At 46.4% G+C, this 19,591-nt stretch overlaps 1 protein-coding gene across 2 annotated transcripts in view; it reads right to left on the bottom strand.

Annotated features, from left to right (window-relative positions):
• LOC134932712 (mitochondrial inner membrane protease ATP23 homolog) overlaps positions 1–19,591 on the bottom strand; it is a 70,110-nt gene that overhangs the window by 2,160 nt on the left and 48,359 nt on the right. For both annotated transcript variants that reach the window (XM_063927365.1, XM_063927366.1), the window contains 2 exons: positions 10,664–10,801; positions 9,716–9,799 (listed from right to left, as the gene is read on the bottom strand). In XM_063927365.1, coding sequence (XP_063783435.1) covers positions 9,716–9,799; positions 10,664–10,801 — 222 coding nt within the window. The remainder of the gene's footprint in view (positions 1–9,715; positions 9,800–10,663; positions 10,802–19,591) is intronic.

Genomic DNA, 19,591 nt, shown 5'->3' with positions numbered 1-19,591 from the left:
TCCCCTCTATGGGGTATATTCAATTACAGTCGAAATAGCCGCCGATCCGCGTGCTTCTGTCAGAAACAGGGCAAAATTCAACAGCTTTTGGTCCCATTTCCGACCTCAATCCGACTTTAAAAAAAGTCGGATTGAGGAGATGAGACGGGGTGTGGGGAGGTGGGCTATAGGGACAGCAGAGCACAGGTACCTCTATAGCAGGGCGACCCCCCGGCCAGACTCCTCTCTCTCCCCGGCCGGCACTGGGCGTCCCCTCGGCCAGGCTCCTTTCTCACGCAGCGCTCCCCTGCAGTCACTGACAGCAACAGCAGGACAGGTTACCGGGAACGGCCAAGTCGGATTTGGCCGTTTATTGAATAGGTCCTGTCGGATCCATTCCGACAAATTCAAGTTGGTATGGAACCGACTTTAATTGAATATACCCCTATGTGTGACAGCTTTTGTCTGCCCCTTACCTCTACTCTGCATTTAACTGTCTCTCACCTCCTGCTTCTATTTGTGTGAATGCCTCTCCCAACCAACACGCTTCCATTTTCATATTGCACCCAGGGTCAGCCTGACCGCTACGCTGACTACGCAGCTGCTTAGAGCGCCATATGTGGAAGGCACCACCGCTGCCTTCTCCATCCCGACTGCTGACCGATGCCGGTCTCCCGAGATATGCTCACAGCCCTTCTGCACTGCCTGCAGAAAGAGCCCGGACCACAGGGTGAGGTGAGTGTAGAGCCAGGGAGGGAAATCACTGGGACAGGGACACACACTGCATGCGCCATATTTCTGCAAGCACACTTATTAGCTCCCTGTTACCCCAGCCTCAGTCACCCACTATCTCCCTGTTACCCCTTCCTCAGTCACCCACTATCTGCCTGTCACCCCTGCCTCCGTCACCATCTCCCTGTCACCCCTACCTCCGTCACCCACCATCTCCCTGTCATCCCTGCCTCGGGTATGGGACATTAGGTCGACCACACTTAGGTCGACAGTCATTAGGTCGACCACTATTGTTCGACAGTGACTAGGTCGACACCTGCAATAGGGCGACAATCATTAGGTCGACATGAACATGGTCGACATGGAAAAAGGGTGACATGAGCTTTTTACTTTTTTTGGTGTCGTTTTCTTTGTAAAGTGACGGGGAACCCCAATTAGTGCACTGTGTCCCCTCGCATCGGGCAAGGTGCTTCGCTCCACTACCACTGCACTCGACACAGGTTACTATTCCCAATTCTAGTCCACGTGGATAGTAAAGTATGAAAAAGTTCAAACCCCCCCCCAAAAAAACGCATGTCGACCTTTTTCCATGTCAACCTAGTACATATCGACCTAATGACCATGTCAACCAATAGTGGCCGACCTAATGACTGTCGACCTAAGTGTTGTCGACCTAATGACCGTATCCCCCTGCCTCAGTCACCCACTAGCTCCCTATCACCTCTGCCTCTGACACCCATTAGCTCCGTCACCCCTGCCTCCTTCATCCACTATCTCCCTGTCACCCACTATCCCCCTGTCACCCGTGCCTCAGTCACTTACTATCTACTTGTCACTCCTGCCTCACCAGTCACCCTCTATCCCCGTCACCCTGCCTCACCAGTCCATCCATTATCTACCTGTCACCCTAGCCTCCCCAGTTACCTACTATATACTTGTACCCTTGGGGGTACAACCCTTGCTTGTGAGACCATACCCCTTTTTGCAGGTGCATGATGTCCCTTTAATATGTTTATCCCATCAAGGGGCACCAAAATTTTAATTTGCTTACCATAAAAAAATATGCTTGAGCCTGCCCTGGTCCTCAGGGCCATATTAACATAGCGGCAGATGGGACTACGGCTCCAGACCTCCATGTCATGTTTATGACCAGCACCTTCTCTTGCCGTATGGCAGCCATAACTCATAAGTAGCTGACTATATTTTCTATTTTCTTCTCTCAAAACTATGCAACTTTTCTACTTTTACTTTTTAAGGAGATATTGGAGGTGATAGTGTAGGGGGTGGATATGCCTACATTGCACTGGCCACACCCACACAGCCCTGGTTACATTTCTTTCAATAGGCCCGTGATTATTTTCAGCACCATGCCCATGTGGCCCTTAACTAGCAAGGTCAGATCACATGCGACTGTGCTGCTCCACTGTGTCCCCCAGTTTTTAACGAGTAGATCTGTTCTGCAGATGTGCATTACACAATATTTAAAAAATACTTTTTGAACTACATTAAATAATCTTTTTTTTCTTCTTTTAAATCGACTATATGAACGGTTTTAGGAAAAATAGTCAGTTAAGTGGTAAATCTGGCACGGCGTGTCCTAATATACTGTGTCTTCAATCACACTAAACAGCCCCTTTCGGCACGCCAGGTCCCAGGAGACTTGGCCATGTAAGACATTTTTTTCACTTAAAAATAAGATTTTAAACCTACCGGTAAATCTTTTTCTCCTAGTCCGTAGAGGATGCTGGGGACTCCGTAAGGACCATGGGGTATAGACGGGCTCCACAGGAGACATGGGCACTCTAAAGACTTTAGATGGGTGTGCACTGGCTCCTCCCTCTATGCCCCTCCTTCAGACCTCAGTTAAAGAACTGTGCCCAGAGGAGACAGACAGTACGAGGAAAGGATTTTTGTTAATCTAAGGGCAAGATACATACCAGCCCACACCGTACAACATGGAATATACGAACCAGTTAACAGTATGAAACAAAACAGCATCAGCCAGAGACTGATCAAAACTGTAACATAACCCTTATGTAAGCAATAACTATATACAAGCCTTGCAGAATTTAGTCCGCACTGGGACGGGCGCCCAGCATCCTCTACGGACTAGGAGAAAAAGATTTACCGGTAGGTTTAAAATCTTATTTTCTCTTACGTCCTAGAGGATGCTGGTGACTCCGTAAGGACCATGGGGATTATACCAAAGCTCCAGACCCGACGGGAGAGTGCGGATGACTCTGCAGCACCGATTGAGCAAACATGAGGTCCTCATCAGCCAAGGTATCAAACTTATAGAATTTAGCAAAAGTGTTTGAACCCCGACAAAGTAGCTGCTCGGCAAAGTTGTAATGCCGAGACACCTCGGGCAGCCGCCCAAGAAGAGCCCACCTTCCTAGTGGAATGGGCCTTTACCGAATTTGGTAACGGCAATCCAGCCGTAGAATGAGCCTGCTGAATCGTGTTACAGATCCAGCAAGCAATTAGAAGCAGGAGCGCCAACCTTGTTGGCTGCATACAGGACAAACAGTGCCTCTGTTTTCCTAACCCGAGCCGTCCTGGCTACATAAACTTTTAAGGCCCTGACTACATCAAGAGACATGGAATCCTCCAAGTCACCCGTAGCCACAGGCACCACAATAGGTTGGTTCATATGAAACGATGAAACCACCTTAGGCAGAAATTGAGGACGAGTCCTCAACTCTGCTCTATCCACATGGAAAATCAGATAGGGGCTTTTGTGAGACAAAGCCGCCAATTCGGACACCCGCCTCGCAGATGCCAAGGCTAACAACATGACCACTTTCCAAGTGAGCAATTTTTACTCAAATGTTTGAAGAGATTCAAACCAGTGTGACTTAAGGAACTGTAACACCACGTTAAGGTCCCATGGCGCCACTGGGGGCACAAAAGGAGGCTGGATGTGCAGCACTCCCTTTACAAAAGTCTGGACTTCTGGGAGAGAAGCCAATTCCTTCTGAAAGAATATTGACAGGGCCGAAATCTGCACCTTAATGGAGCCTAACTTTAGGCCCATATCCACTCCTGTCTGCAGAAAGTGGAGAAAACGGCCCAGGTGGAAATCTTCCGTAGGAGCATTCTTGGCTTCACACCAAGATACATATTTCCTCCAGATACGGTGATAATGTTTCGCCGTCACCTCCTTCCTAGCTTTTATCAGAGTAGGGATGACTTCCCCCGGAATACCTTTCCTAGCTAGGATTTGGCGTTCAACCGCCATGCCGTCAAACGTAACCGCGGTAAGTCTTGGAACACGCAGGGTCCCTGCTGCAACAGGTCCTCCCTGGGAGGTAGAGGCCACGGATCTTCTGTGAGTATTTCCTGAAGATCTGAATACCAGGCTCTTCGAGGCCAATCCGGAACAATGAGTATTGTCTGGACTCTTTTTCGTCTTATGATTCTCAGTATTTTTGAGATGAGTGGAAGAGGAGGAAAGACATAGACCGACGGAAATACCCACGGTGTCACCAGGGCGTCTACCGCTACAGCCTGAGGGTCCCTTGACCTGGAACAATACCTCCGAAGTTTCTTGTTGAGGCGTAACGCCATCATGTCTATTTGAGGAAGCCCCCAACGACTTGTTATCTCTGCAAAAACTTCTTGATGAAGACCCCACTCTCCTGGATGGAGATCGTGTCTGCTGAGGAAGTCCGCTTCCCAGTTGTCCACTCCCGGAATGAAGACTGCTGACATCGCGCTTACGTGATTTTCCGCCCAGCGAAGAATCCTGGTGGCTTCCGCCATTGCCACTCTGCTCCTTGTCCCGCCTTGGCGGTTTACATGAGCCACTGCTGTGACGTTGTCCGATTGAATCAGAACAGGTAGGTCGCGAAGAAGAGTCTCCGCTTGTCGTAGGCCGTTGTATATGGCCCTTAATTCCAGCACGTTGATGTGTAGACAAGCCTCCTGGCTTGACCACAGTCCCTGAAAATTTCTTCCTTGTGTGACTGCTCCCCATCCTCGGAGGCTCGCGTCCGTGGTTACCAGAACCCAGTCTTGAATGCCGAACCTGCGACCCTCTAGAAGGTGAGCACTCTGCAGCCACCACAGGAGAGACACCCTGGCCCTGGGGGACAGGCTTATTTTCTGATGTATTTGTAGATGGGACCCCGACCACTTGTCCAGAAGGTCCCACTGAAATGTCTCTGACCATGCTCTGGAGTTCCTGGGCTTTTTCCGTTGGGAGAAAACCCCCCTTCTTTTCCGTGTCCAGAATCATGCCTAAAAATGATAGCCGAGTCGTTGTTATCAACTTCGACTTTGGCAGATTTAGGATCCAGCCATGTTGCTGTAGCACTCTCAGGGAGAGTGACACGCTTTTCAGCAACTGATCTCTCGATCTCGCTTTTATCAGGAGATCGTCCAAGTATGGGATAATTGTGACTCCTTTCCTGCGTAGGAGCACCATAATTTCCGCCATTACCTTGGTGAAAATCCTCGGGGCCGTGGACAGCCCAAACGGCAACATCTGAAACTGGTAATAACAGTCCTGTACAGAGAATCTCTGGTACGCCTGATGAGGAGGATAAATGGGGACATGAAGGTATGCATCCTTTATGTCTAGTGTAACCATAAAATCCTCCTTTCCAGGCTGGAGATCACTGCCCGGAGAGATTCCATCTTGAATTTGAACCTCTTTAGATACAGGTTTAGGGATTTTAGATTCAGAATGGGTCTGACCGAGCCATCCGGTTTCGGGACCACACATAGGGTTGAATAGTACCCTTTCCCCTGTTGTATTAGGGGAACCTTGATAATCACCTGCTGTCGACACAGCTTTTGTATTGCAGCTAAAACTATTTCCCTCTCTGGGGGAGAAGCTGGCAAAGCCGACTTGAAAAATCGGCGAGGAGGCACTTCTTCGAATTCCAGTTTGTAGTCTTGGGATACAATTTCTATCGCCCAAGGATCCAAATCTGACAGAACCCAGACCTGGCTGAAGAGTCGAAGACGTGCCCCCACCGGCGCGGACTCCCGCAGTGGAGCCCCAGCGTCATGTGGTGGATTTTGTAGAAGCCGGGGAGGACTTCTGTTCCTGGGAACTAGCCGTAGCAGGCATTCTTTCCCCTCTACCCTTACCTCTGGCGAGGAAGGACGAGCCCCGACCTCTTCTGGACTTATGCGACCGAAAGGACTGCATCTGATATTGAGGTGTTTTCTTTTGCTGTGGAGGAACATAAAGCAAAAAAGATTTACCCGCGGTAGCTGTGGAAACCAGGTCCGCGAGGCCCTCCCCAAATAAAACCTCACCCTTGTAAGGCAAAGTTTCCATATGTCTCTTTGAATCGACATCACCCGTCCATTGGCGGGTCCACAGGGCTCGCCTAGCAGAAATTGCCATGGCATTGGCTCTTGAACCCAACAGCCCAACGTCTCTCGCAGCGCCTCTCATATATAACGCTGCGTCTTTAATATGACCCAAGGTCAATAAAATGCTATCCTTATCTAGGGTGTCAATGTCAGATGACAAGTTATCTGCCCATGCTGCTATTGCGCTACATACCCATGCCGACGCTACTGCCGGTCTGAGCAAGGCACCTGTATGTGTATAATTTGATTTTAAGGTAGTCTCCTGTCTGCGATCAGCAGGATCCTTTCCTTGAGGGCTGCCGTGTCTGGAGACGGTAGCGCCACCTTTTTGGACAAGCGCATCAAAGCCTTGTCCACCCTGGGCGAGGATTCCCACCGTAACTTGTCTTGTGCGGAGAAAGGATACGCCATAAGAATTCTCTTGGGCATCTGCAGTTTCTTGTCCGGAGTTTCCTAAGCTTTTTCAAATAAAGCGTTCAGCTCATGAGATGGGGGAAAGGTTACCTCAGGTTTCTTCTCCTTAAACATGCATACCCTCGTGTCAGGCACCGAGGGGTTCTCTGTGATATGCAAAACATCTTTTATTGCAATAACCATATAATGAATACTTTTGGCCACCCTTGGGTGTAACTTCGCATCATCGTAGTCGACACTGAAGTCAGAATCCGTGTCGGTATCAGTGTCTGCTACCTGGGACAGGGGACGTTTATGAGAGCCCGAAGGGCCTTGTGACACAGTCAAAGCCATGGATTGACTCCCTGCTTTTTCTCTGGACTCTGCTTTGTCCAATCTTTTATGTAATAAAGACACATTTGCATTTAAAACATTCCATATATCCAACCAATCAGGTGTCGGCGTCGCCGACATCACAATCAATCATTTGCTCTACCTCCTCCCTAGACGAGCCTTCCGCTTCAGACATGTCGACACACACGTACTGACACTCCCACACACACTGGGATATACAATTATGGGGACAGCCCCCCAATAAGGCCCTTTGGAGAGACCGAGAGAGAGTATGCCAGCACACACTGCCACTGGAATAAAATCCCAGACTGTACAGCGCTCTTTTATAGAATAAATAATACACTCACTGCGCCAATAATACACTCACTGCCCCCCCCCCCCCCCCCCCTCTTTTTTGCCCTCTGTACTTGCTCAGCAGGGGAGAGTCCGGGGAGCAGCTTCTCTGCAGCTTGCTGTGGAGAAAAATGGCGCTGGTTAGTGCTGGAGGATCAAGCTCCGCCCCCTCAACGGCAGGCCTCGGTCCCGCTCAAATTCTTTATACTGGCGGGGTTTATTCAATATACTGCCTCCGCAGTATCTAATATATTAGCCAGTGTCCTTTGAGGTTAATATTGCTGCCCAGGGCACCCCCCCCCCCCCCTGCACCCATACAGTGCCTTCTGTGTGTGTATGTGTGGGAGCAATGGCGCGCAGCGTTACCGTTGCGTGGTACCTCAGTGAAGATCTGAAGTCTTCTGCCGCCTGTGAAGTCTTCTTTCTTCTTATACTCACCCGGCTTCTATCTTCCGGCTCTGTAAGGAGGACGGCGGCGCGGCTCCGGGACGAACAGCGAGGACGACACCTGTGTTCCGACCCTCTGGAGCTAATGGTGTCCAGTAGCCTAAGAAGCAGAGCCTATCAGTTAAGTAGGTCTGCTTCTCTCCCCTCAGTCCCACGATGCAGGGAGCCTGTTGCCAGCAGTGCTCCCTGAAAATAAAAAACCTAACAAAAAGTATTTTCAGAGAAACTCAGTAGAGCTCCCCTGCAGTACATCCAGTCTCCTCTGGGCACAGGATCTAACTGAGGTCTGGAGGAGGGGCATAGAGGGAGGAGCCAGTGCACACCCATCTAAAGTCTTTAGAGTGCCCATGTCTCCTGCGGAGCCCGTCTATACCCCATGGTCCTTATGGAGTCCTCAGCATCCTCTAGGACGTAAGAGAAATATGCATCTTATTCGTACAATAAAACAGATGCATACCTTCCAACTGTCCCGATTTTCGCGGGACAGTCCCGTTTTTTTGGGTCTGTCCCTCCCGCGGTCCGCAGTGTCCCACGGTGGGGGGCAGTTGGGAGGCTCCTGATCACTCTCTGCTCAGTTGAGAACAGAGCAGCGGTGAATAGACGCTGTGTGCATGCGCACAGCGTCTATTCCAGTGAGCTAGAGGGAGCATGCCAGCAGCTCACAGAGCGCTGGCCATGCCCCCTCAGTGATGAAAAAGGGGGCATGGCTCACGATCACGGACATCTCACAAAGCCACGCCCCTTCCCTATAGGTCACGCCCCCTTTTCGGGCACGGGCGCGCAAAGATGTCCCTCGTTCCGGTCCTTTAATGTTGGGAGGTATGCAGATGGATGTGACAAAACTACTTCGCTAGCCTACACTGATCAATTTGATGTGCGACATTTGTACATCTGTGTGTAAATTAATCCGAATCAGTATGCCAAGTGCTACAATGCAGCGGCCACAGCTTTTTCTCATGCACTGTACTTCATCTGCAACTTCATATGTGTTTACAACTGTGTGGTTAAAGTTACAGCCCAGTGTCTGTAGCACACCAGTGTTTTGCGGCGTCTGCGATGCAATGCGAGTGTCTGGGTTACACCAGGCATCTTGCATCATATGGAGTATTGAGGGGAAGTCAATCTAGTTGAAACTGGTCACTATATAGGTAGAAAAGGTAGAAGAACATTTATGTAATCCATGAAACGTGCAGCCCTTTATATAGACTCTGGTATAAAACACAAAAACAGAGGAAACAGGAATACATTCTCTATGGGGTATATTCAATCAAAGTCGGATCCATTCCGACATGTATTTGTCGGAATGGATCCGACAACCCCTATTCAATCCCATCTAAAATTCGACTTTTTCGAATTTAGATGGGACCCAGAGGAGGAGAGGGGGAACGAGACGCGGGGGGACAGCCGGCGGCAGCCAGAGGAGATCAGCGCTACAGCAGGATGTTACTCAGCCGCCCGACCTCACAGCAGCTTCCACCCGGCTCCAGCAGCGTGCTGGAGCCGGGTGGAAGCCGCCATGAGGTCGGCGGGTGAGTGACATCCAGCTGCAGCGCTACTGTAGCGCTGATCTCCCTGTATGCCCGCCGGCTGTCCCCCCGTCTCCCTGCGGCTCCCCTTCCCCTCGCCTCCTCCGGGTCCGCATCTCAGTCCGACATCATTTTGATGTCGGACTGAGGTGGTCGAAAAGGGGGCCAAAACCTGTCGGATTTGGCCCCGTTTTCGACATTAACACGTGGATCGGCAGCTATTCCGCCGATCCACGTGCTTTTCGACAAGTCGAATTTATCGACTTGTCGAAAAATTTAGCACAATATTGAATATATCGAATCAGGATTCAACCAAAAAAAGTCGAAAACTGACGTCTTTTCGACAGATGGCAGTTTTCGACTTCAATTGAATATACCCCTATGTATTTTCCAGCAAATTGGAAGTAACTTTTAAAGCTACAGTTTAATATAATTTGTTCAGATTGTGACTTTATACTGCTGCTGATGAGTATGATGGAAGTTCAGAAATATAGCCCAGGAGAATCTTGCTTATGCTCATTCTAGACAGCGACAAAAATATTAAATTAAAAGTACACATGAAAGGGACAAGCAATGCTTCACGTAGACTCATGCTTATCGTTAAATCTTGTCTTACATACCTGATGATGTTGCTTAACACCAAAATTCAACCGCAAAATCTCATTAGTAAGGGAGCAATCTCCACTAAGACTAGCAGCTCTGATCTATATTAAAATTCCAAAACATAGCACAATTACATTTAATTTGCAACACACACACAAAAAAATAATAACAATTATATATATATATATATATATTTTTAACCTACACAGTGATCTTCTGCTAGCAAAATACACTGCATGATGTAATACAGCAAATATTATACTCTAGAAACCTACATGTTGATTCTATTTTTTTTGTCAAACTAAGCAGGTCAAATGTGCTTACTGCAGATAAACAGTGAAGGGGCACTTGTTATCACTCGTTCCTAATCTTAAATGGTGCTCCAACCAATCAGCTACTGTCATTTTTTAAACACATGACAGGAGCTGACTGGTTGGAGCATCATTCAAGATTAGTAACGAGTGATAACAATATAATTCGTAGTTAAATCTGTCACTACGTTTTAAAGATAGATAATTTAGGCTGGGGCCACACATAGTGGCCAAGCGAGTCCCGCTTGGCCGGGAGGGGGGGTTCTATGTGCACACGGATCCTGTTCTGCGGGATGCCGCAGAACAGGATCCGGCCAGTGACACACAGGATTTAAATGTATGTGTTCACAATGAAATCCCATCGTCCTGCCGTTCAGCCCAATTGCAGCATGCTGTGTTGGCGCCTGCATAGGTGCCCATGTGCAGTCTTCTTGCGACCAAGTGGGTCCCGCTGAACGGGACCCGCTTGGCCGCTATGTGTGGCCCCAGCCTTATTCTTAAACCACAAGTCATTTACTCAATGTAGCATTAACTACATAGCAAATTGTATAACTTTGATCATCGGAAATATAAAAGACTAAAATGACGTCCAGCAGACTTTTACCATAAAAGATATGTTATTGTTAAATATTATCGCTTGAACAGTATACATACCTCAGAGCAGGCTAAATGGTGAACATTGTTTAAGAAATCAACCTGTGCACGGCAGTGATCAAAAGCATGAATCAGTTCATGTGTAACCACTCTGTTCATATGTGGCTGATCACGAATATTATTCTGACATAATACAATCTGTAAAAACAAAAACATGCAGAACAGCAAACTGTAAACAAGTCTTTAAAGGAAATCCAACAAAAATACTTTGTTTATAGCTGATATCTGATACAATTATGTTCGCTCAGTTAAGACATCAGGGGTATATTTACTAAAAATCAAATTTTGGGAAGCAGTTTATGAATCCTCAAAAATCGCTAGATTTTCTTTATTTACTAAAAATCGATTTTGCATTCAATTTTCAAATCGAATTCGATGTGGATTCATGTTTGGCAGGGATTTTGAGTTGAATTTAGGAAATCCCTTCCTAAATCGAACCTGAAATCCCCAGCAAAATCGAATGTAAAAATCGAATAGAACTTCCTCATTGCGTCCTATTGGTCCAAATAAAATCACATGTACACTAATTAAAAGGGGGAGCTCTCTTTTTACACTATTTTATACATGAAAATATAACTGATGATTAAAATTTTGTGGTTTAAACAAAAATATATAAAAATAGATGATATACAGTAGTTGGGAATAAGCTTACTCCTAGTCTGCCTGCAACTTTATATGTTCACATAGTCTGTTTTTGGACAAAAAAAACAAACAAAAACAGCTCTAGCTTCTCACTGTTTATTGCATAATTTGGGGGAGTGGTTTATTTTTTTGCGATATTATGCAATAGATGGCAACAGATCAATGTCAAACATTTTTGCAAAATTATATAATATGTCTTTCGAAAATATAAAATAAAACAAAGATGCATTCTGTCATGGATTGGGTGGCTATATGTGCCTCTTCATACTTATGCTCAGCAGGAGTTTGTGTATTTGACAATGGAGTCAGAAGCCAAGAGCAACAGCCATAGTCTAAACAACTTTTTTTGGTGGAAGGGGAACAAATTAGAACAATAAAGTAACATTTACTTTTAGTTGTTTTATTAGCACATACTGGTGTCATACAAAACAACCATCCCTCTGGCATTTGTCCCACAAGTTTTTTGCAGACAGGGATGAATTGCTGAGGAAGTAAATATCATGGGTTGAATCATGAAAGCCAGTTACTTCACTCATGATTTCAAATTTCTATATATTTTCCAGCCAAATTGCCCAATATTGTGCTCTGGTGCTATCTATTGCACAATAAAAGGAATAAGTTTGATGTCTATAAGTATAAATATGTGCACTATTCAACTCATTAAGCGGTTGATGGTACTCCGATTGACCCTCCAGGGTTATCTCTGTCAGGTGGTGATTTGCATTGTGTAGGTAGGTGCACAATATACCATAACCTTGGGTATCCATTATTGCTACTTCCACACTGCCTTACATGCTTTTGGGTACTTAACAAGTCATCACTATCAATGTCCTACCATTAGAATGGGTTTAGAAGCCAAAATAGAATGTCTAATAACATTCTAAACATTTGGGGATTTGAGATTCAATTTAAAGTTCCATTTCGGATCGAACTTTAGTAAATGCAGGGATTTCATGTTGGTCTATGGGAAAACATTGATGTTTTTCATAAATTCGATTTCTATTGGGATGTGAGCTGAATCTGCCTTTAGAATCGATTTGACATTCAATTTGGTCTTTAGTAAATCTGTTCAACCCAAAAACCTAAAATCGAATGGAAATCAAATTGAAACAGAAAGCCAAATACCTTGAGTCAGCAAAATCGAACGTTAGTAAATTTTTCCACAGGAGATTTTATTTTTTAATTGGCTAACACGAGCGGGCATACCCATGGTAATCCAAATTTGGGCACGAGGTATGCAAGGTTATTTTTACCTTGCTAAACCTCGTCTCCAAGTGAAATGCCCCCTTACAATCTGACATTTAAAATGTAACCCAAAAACATTTGTATGTTAAATACAATTGCTGTCTATCAAAGGGGGGAATGCATTTAAATGTGATATTGAATAGCATTGGGAATGAGTACCCGAAACTATTAAATTAACCTGCATCTGGCACTTAAATTAGGAGATGCTGATTACGGCGCAAAAAAAAATGCCATTTAGTTGCAGAATTTTTTTTATATTTAGCTGTATTATATTAGGCAGTTTTAGTTTGAATGCAGAAGATCACTATACAGGTTAAAGGTTATATTTTTTGTTTGTATTGCAAATGAAATGTCATTTTAATATAGATCAGAGCACACTCCAACTTAAGCACATCATATAATACAGATCACTGATATCATTGTCATCAATATAACCCTGTTGTCCCACTAGTTTTGTCAGATTTCTACTTGCACCTCATGAGGGTGTAAGCAGAAATCTCCCAGTTGTGGCATTAGTTGAACAGCTCCAGCCACTCATTCCTGGTGCTGTTTAATATTGCATTTAATGGAATCCCCCCATTTTGTAAGTTGCAAGATTGAATGATATGACACCTTTTTTGCTATCTCCTATACTTTGATTATAGCCACTAACAACCGCCTACTCTGTGTCCTACTATCTTATTTGCCACTTTTTGGGGTTCATTATGATTTCATACTCTTTCATGCCTTCTCCTAGTTCACACATTGCAGAGATAACATGCAACATTAGCACGGTGCTCACAATGTGACCTTTCTCACTGACTTGTACAGGCTATTGCAATGTTTACAGTAAACTTATCCTGTGACATGCTCTTACATTTTTCATAGGACTTTAACAGCACAAAACTTGAGGTTAATTAAATTTGTAAAAAAAAAAAAAAGAGTACTAAAACCAAGTGATGAATGACGACTGTTTAGTGACAATGGAAGCGTGATAAGTAATAGAAAAGGAATGAGATTTTTATACGGATATATCCACCATGTAACAATGCAGGTTATTAACAAACAAGAAAGAAGAGACCCTTTTCTAGCGCACTCATTAGATATAAATAATCAATACAAAAACAGGATTTTGATACCTACCGGTAAATCCTTTTCTCCTAGTCCGTAGAGGATGCTTGGGACGACATCAAGACCATGGGGTATAGACGGGATCCGCAGGAGACATGGGCACTCTAAAGACTTTTCAGTGGGTGTGAACTGGCTCCTCCCTCTATGCCCCTCCTCCAGACCTCAGTTGTAGGAACTGTGCCCAGGGAGACTGACATTTCGAGGAAAGGAATTACTTAACTAGTGGTAAGACATTTACCAACTCACATCCTCAACCATGCCGCACAACATGGCATTCAACATAACACACGCCAACAGGCATGAACCAAATGCAGCAACATGCTGAAACTAAGATAACACAACTTGTGTAACTGTAATAACTAAACTGCAGGTAAAATACGCACTGGGACGGGCGCCCAGCATCCTCTACGGACTAGGAGAAAAGGATTTACCGGTAGGTATCAAAATCCTATTTTCTCACACGTCCTAGAGGATGCTGGGGACGACATCAAGATCATGGGGTCTATACCAAAGCTCCAGTACGGGCGGGAGAGTGCGGATGACCCTGCAGCACCGATTGACCAAACTTTAGGTCCTCATCGGCCAAGGTGTCAAACTTGTAGAACTTAGCAAATGTGTTTGACCCTGACCAAGAAGCTGCTCGGCATAGTTGTAATACCGAGACCCCCGGGCAGCCGCCCAGGATGAGCCCACCTTCCTAGTGGAGTGGGCCTTTACAGACGTCGGTAACAGCAATCCAGCAGTAGTATGAGCTTGCTGAATCGTATTCCTAATCCAACGTGCAATAGTCTGCTTGGAAGCAGGACAGCCAATCTTGTTGTGAGCATACAGGACAAACAGAGCCTCAGTTTTCCGTATACGAGCCGCTCTAGTAACATAAATTTTCAAAGCTCTAACAACATCTAGAGATTTTGAATCAGTGAATGTGTCAGTAACTACTGGCACTACAATAGGTTGGTTTATGTGGAAAGATGAAACCACCTTCGGAAGAAAATGTTGACGAGTACTCAACTCTGCCCTATCTTCATGGAAGATCAGGTAAGGGCTCTTGTGAGACTAGGCCCCCAATTCAGACACCCGCCGCGCGGATGCCAATGCCAAAAGCATCACTACTTTCCAAGTGAGAAACTTCAACTTTATCTTTTGTAGAGGCTCAAACCAATCCGATTGAAGGAACTGCAATACCACGTTAAGGTCCCATGGTGCCACTGGAGGCTGGATGTGCAGAACCCCTTTCACGAAGGTCTGAACCTCTGGAAGAGAGGCCAATTGTTTTTGGAAGAACACTGACAAGGCCGAAATCTGGACCTTGATTGATCCCAATCGGAGGCCCGCCTCCACACCATCCTGCAAAAAATGGAGAAAACGTCCTAAGTGAAACTCTTCCGTAGGAGCTTTCTTGGATTCACACTAAGACACATATTTTCTCCAAATACGGTGGTAATGTTTCGACGTTACTCCCTTTCTGGCCTGAATAAGGGTGGGGATGACTTCCTTGGGAATACCCTTCCTGGCTAGGATACGGCGCTCAACAGCCATGCCGTCAAACGTAGCCGCGGTAACTTTTGGTACACGCACGGCCCCTGCTGCAGCAGGTCCTCTCGAGGAGGAAGAGGCTGAGGATCTTCTATGAGTAACTGCTGAAGATCTAGGTACCAAGTCCACCTTGGCCAGTCTGGGGCAATGAAGATTACTCGAACCCTTGTTTTTCTTATGATCCTGAGTACTTTTGGGATCAGCGGAAGTGGAGGGAAGACATACACTGACGGAAACACCCACTGGGTCACCAGTGCCCACTGCTACTGCTTGAGGGTCTCTCAACCTGGAACAGTATCTCTGAAGCTTCTTGTTGAGACGAGACACCATCATGTCTATTTGAGGAACTCCCCAAAGACTTGTCACCTCTGCAAAGACTTCTTGGTGGAGGCCCCACTCTCCTGGATGGAGATCCTGTCTGCTGAGGAAGTCTGCTTCCCAGTTGTCTACTCCCGGAATGAATATTTCCGACAGAGCTTGTAGATTTTTTACTGCCCAGCGGAGGATTTTTGTCGCCTCTGCCATTGCCGATCTGCTTTTCGTTCCGCCCTGCCTGTTTATGTATGCGACTGCTGTTACATTGTCCGCCTGGATCTGCACGGGACGGTCTTGAAGAAGATGTACCGCTTGTTGAAGGCCGTTGTAAATGGCTCTTAGTTCCAGAACGTTTATGTGAAGGCAGGATTCCTGATGTGACCAACGTCCATGGAAGTTTTCTCCCTGAGAGACTGCTCCCCAGCCTCGGAGACTTGCATCCGTGGTTACCAGGGCCCAGTCCTGAATCCCGAACCTGCGTCCCTCTAGCAGGTGAGAGCAGTGCAACCACCACAGGAGCGAAATCCTGGTTCTTGATGACAGGATTATCTTTCCGTGCATGTGTAGGTGTGACCCCGACCACTTGTCCAACAGGTCCCACTGGAATACTCTGGCATGGAACCTGCCAAACTGTATGGCCTCGTAGGCCGCCACCATCTTCCACAACAACCGAATGCACTGATGGATCGACACATTTGATGGTTTCAATATCTGTTTTACCATTTTCTGGATTTCCAGAGCCTTTTCCAGCGGAAGAACCACTCTCTGAACTTCTGTGTCCAGAACCATCCCGAGGAAAGACAACCTTGTCGTCGGTTCCAACTGTGACTTTGGGTAATTTATGATCCACCCGTGTTGTTGGAGTATTGACAGAGAGAGAGTGATATGTTTTGTAACAACTGCTCCCTGGATCTCGCCTTTACCAGGAGATCGTCCAGATAAGGAATTATATTGACTCCTTTCTGACGAAGGAGGACCATCATCTCCGCCATCACCTTGGTGAATACCCTTGGCGCCGTGGAGAGACCGAAAGGCAACTTCTGGAATTGGTAATGGCAATCCTGGACCGCGAATCTCAGATAAGCCTGGTGAGGAGGATAAATGGGAACATGCAGGTAAGCATCCTTTAAGTCCACCGACACCAAGTAGTCCCCCTCCTCCTCCAGACTGGCAATCACTGCCCGAAGTGATTCCATCTTGAACTTGAACCTTTTTTAGGTAACAATTCAGATCTTTTAGATTTAGGATCGGTCTGACCGAGCCGTCCGGCTTCGGAACAACAAAGAGGCTGGAATAAAAACCCCTCCCTTGTTGAGAGGACGTTACCAGGACTATGACCTGGTCTTGACATAATTTCTGGATTGCCGCTGTTACTGCTTCTTTCTGGCAGAGAAACTGGCAAGGTCGATTTGAAAAATCGGCATGGAGGCACGTCTTGAAACTCCAGTTTGTATCCCTGGGATACTATTTGCAACACCCAGGGATCCAGGCCAGACAGAATCCAACCTTGGCTTAAGAGTTTGAGACGTGCCCCCACCCGAGCGGCCTCCCGCAAGGGAGCTCCAGCGTCATGCTGGGGATTTGGCATAAGTAGGGGTAGACTTCTGCTCTTGGGAACCTGGAGCCGCTGTGTGCTTCTTTCCCCTTCCCCTGCCTGCAAAGAAGGGGGAACCTCTCACTTTTTTGTATTTATTGGGCCGAAAGGACTGCATTTGCGGGTGATAGGTCTTTTTTGCCGGTGCAGGCGCAGAGGGCAAAAATGTCGACTTACCTGCGGTAGCCGCCGAGACTAACGCATCGAGGCCATCGCCAAATAAGGCCTCACCTTTATATGGGAGAGCCTCCATGTTTCTTTTGAAATCCGCATCCGCGTTCCACTGGCGAATCCACAACGCCCGCCTAGCCGATACTGCCATGGTAGCGGCCTGTGAACTCAAGAGCCCAATATCCTTCATTGATTCCAGCATGTAGGCGGCAGCGTCCTTGATATTCCCTAATTTAAGGAGTATCTCATCTTTATCAATCGTGTCAATTTCTGATGACACGCTTTCTGACCATTTTTCAATAGCGCGACTCACCCATGCGCAGGCAATAGTGGGCCTAATCAGTGTACCATTGGTAACATAAATGGATTTCAATGTAGTTTCCATTTTGCGGTCTGCCGGCTCTTTAAGAGAAGCCATGCCAGGAGTAGGGAGAATTACTTTCTTTGTCAACCTGGAAAGTGCACTGTCTAACACAGGGGGTGACTCCCACTTTTTCCGGTCCTCAGCCGGGAAAGGGTAAGCTATGTGAATCCTTTTGGGAATACGAAATCTTTTATCAGGATTCACCCACATCCCTTCAAACAGAGCATTTAGTTCGTGTGAAGGGGAAAGCGGGGGCTCGTACATATATACAGTGCCCAGCTGTATATATGTGTCTTTTTGCCAAGAGGTATCCTAATTGCTGCCCAGGGCGCCCCCCCCTGCGCCCTACAGTGACCGGAGTGTGTGGGTAGTGTGGGCGCAATGGCGCACAGCTGCAGTGCTGTGCGCTACCTCATGTGAAGACAGGAGTCTTCTGCCGCAGATTTCGATGTCTTCTTGCTTCTGCCGGCTTCTGACTTCTGGCTCTGCGAGGGGGACGGCGGCACGGCTCCGGACGACAAGGTCAGATCCTGTGTTCGATCCCTCTGGAGCTAATGGTGTCCAGTAGCCTAAGAAGCGCAACCTAGCCGCAGTTAGTAGGTTTGCTTCTCTCCCCTCAGTTCCACGTAGCAGAGAGTCTGTTGCCAGCAGAAGCTCTCTGAAAATAAAAAAACCTAACTAAAATACTTTCTTATTAGCAAGCTCAGGAGAGCTCACTAAAAGCACCCAGCTCTGGCCGGGCACAGATTCTAACTGAGGTCTGGAGGAGGGGCATAGAGGGAGGAGCCAGTGCACACCAGGTAGTACTAAATCTTTCTTTAGAGTGCCCAGTCTCCTGCGGAGCCCGTCTATTCCCCAGCATCCACTAGGACGTTAGAGAAATAAATGATATTGTACAAATAATTAAATATCCAAAATGATAGGCTGAATTGCCTTATATGCAGCAGGAACAGGTCTGTACTCCTAAAAAGGACTGATTCACAGCGCTCTCTGGTGGTCAAATTGATAAACTGGACAATGTCCTAAGTTGGCTTCTACCAGCAGTGAAATTTACACCACACTCAGGTTAATACAAAAAAATACTGGGAAATAATTTAATTATTGTATTGGCTCGATCATTTATTATATCAGTCTGTATGTTCTTATATATAAGAAGAATTTTAGAGACGAGATCTCCTGTAATCAAACCAGGAGGAGGTAGGAAACAAGAATAGGTGTGAATCTGCTTTCAGTGTTAGACTGGATTTATTACCCAGAACTTACTACACCAAGAATTCTCTGGGGTTCCCCCTCTAGATACTGGCCTGGCCCAACACTTTATCGCTTCCAAGATCGGACGAGATTAAGCAATTTAAGTGTGGTTTGGTAGTAAATTCAAATGCTTCTCCTCCTGAATCGCTGATGAAAGTTGAAAGATATAAATAATTATTGGTATGTATAGTGGTTACAAAAGGTATATACAATACCATAGTATACAGTAATGATGGTGCCGTGACGATACTGTCTTCTTATACATCTGTAACACAGGTGAACAACAGAATCTGAGGCAATATGTGTCCCGTATAGAGTATGCTATCTAATTAGTAACTAGCTTATGTGAATGGGCAAACCTTCCACAAAATATAATCTGCACTTTTGTATCAGTATTCATACATTTACAGACTTCAAGCATAATGAGTTATTGCTGATTCACAGAAAAAGTGGAAGCTGCAGACACAATTGCAAACTGTTAGTGGAAAAAACACACAGTGGGTTTAATAACCCATTACCACTGCCAGCGGGAGACTGGGAGAAGGTGCTGCATTTCCAAGAAGGACGGGTGCCGGTGAGTTGAGGCGAGGAGACCAAATGCAGTTGGTGTGTCCGGAGCATGCTGTGACTTCCTGCTGCCAGTTGCGTGGGAATAAGCGTCTTGCCCGGCTAGCAGGCTTGGTCACTTCCTATCGGCTCA

The sequence above is a fragment of the Pseudophryne corroboree genome, chromosome 6 (genome assembly GCF_028390025.1).
Source record: "Pseudophryne corroboree isolate aPseCor3 chromosome 6, aPseCor3.hap2, whole genome shotgun sequence".
NCBI classification, from domain to species: domain Eukaryota; kingdom Metazoa; phylum Chordata; class Amphibia; order Anura; family Myobatrachidae; genus Pseudophryne; species Pseudophryne corroboree.
Note: the sequence above shows the minus strand (reverse complement) of the source record. Positions and strands in the feature narration are given on the sequence as shown.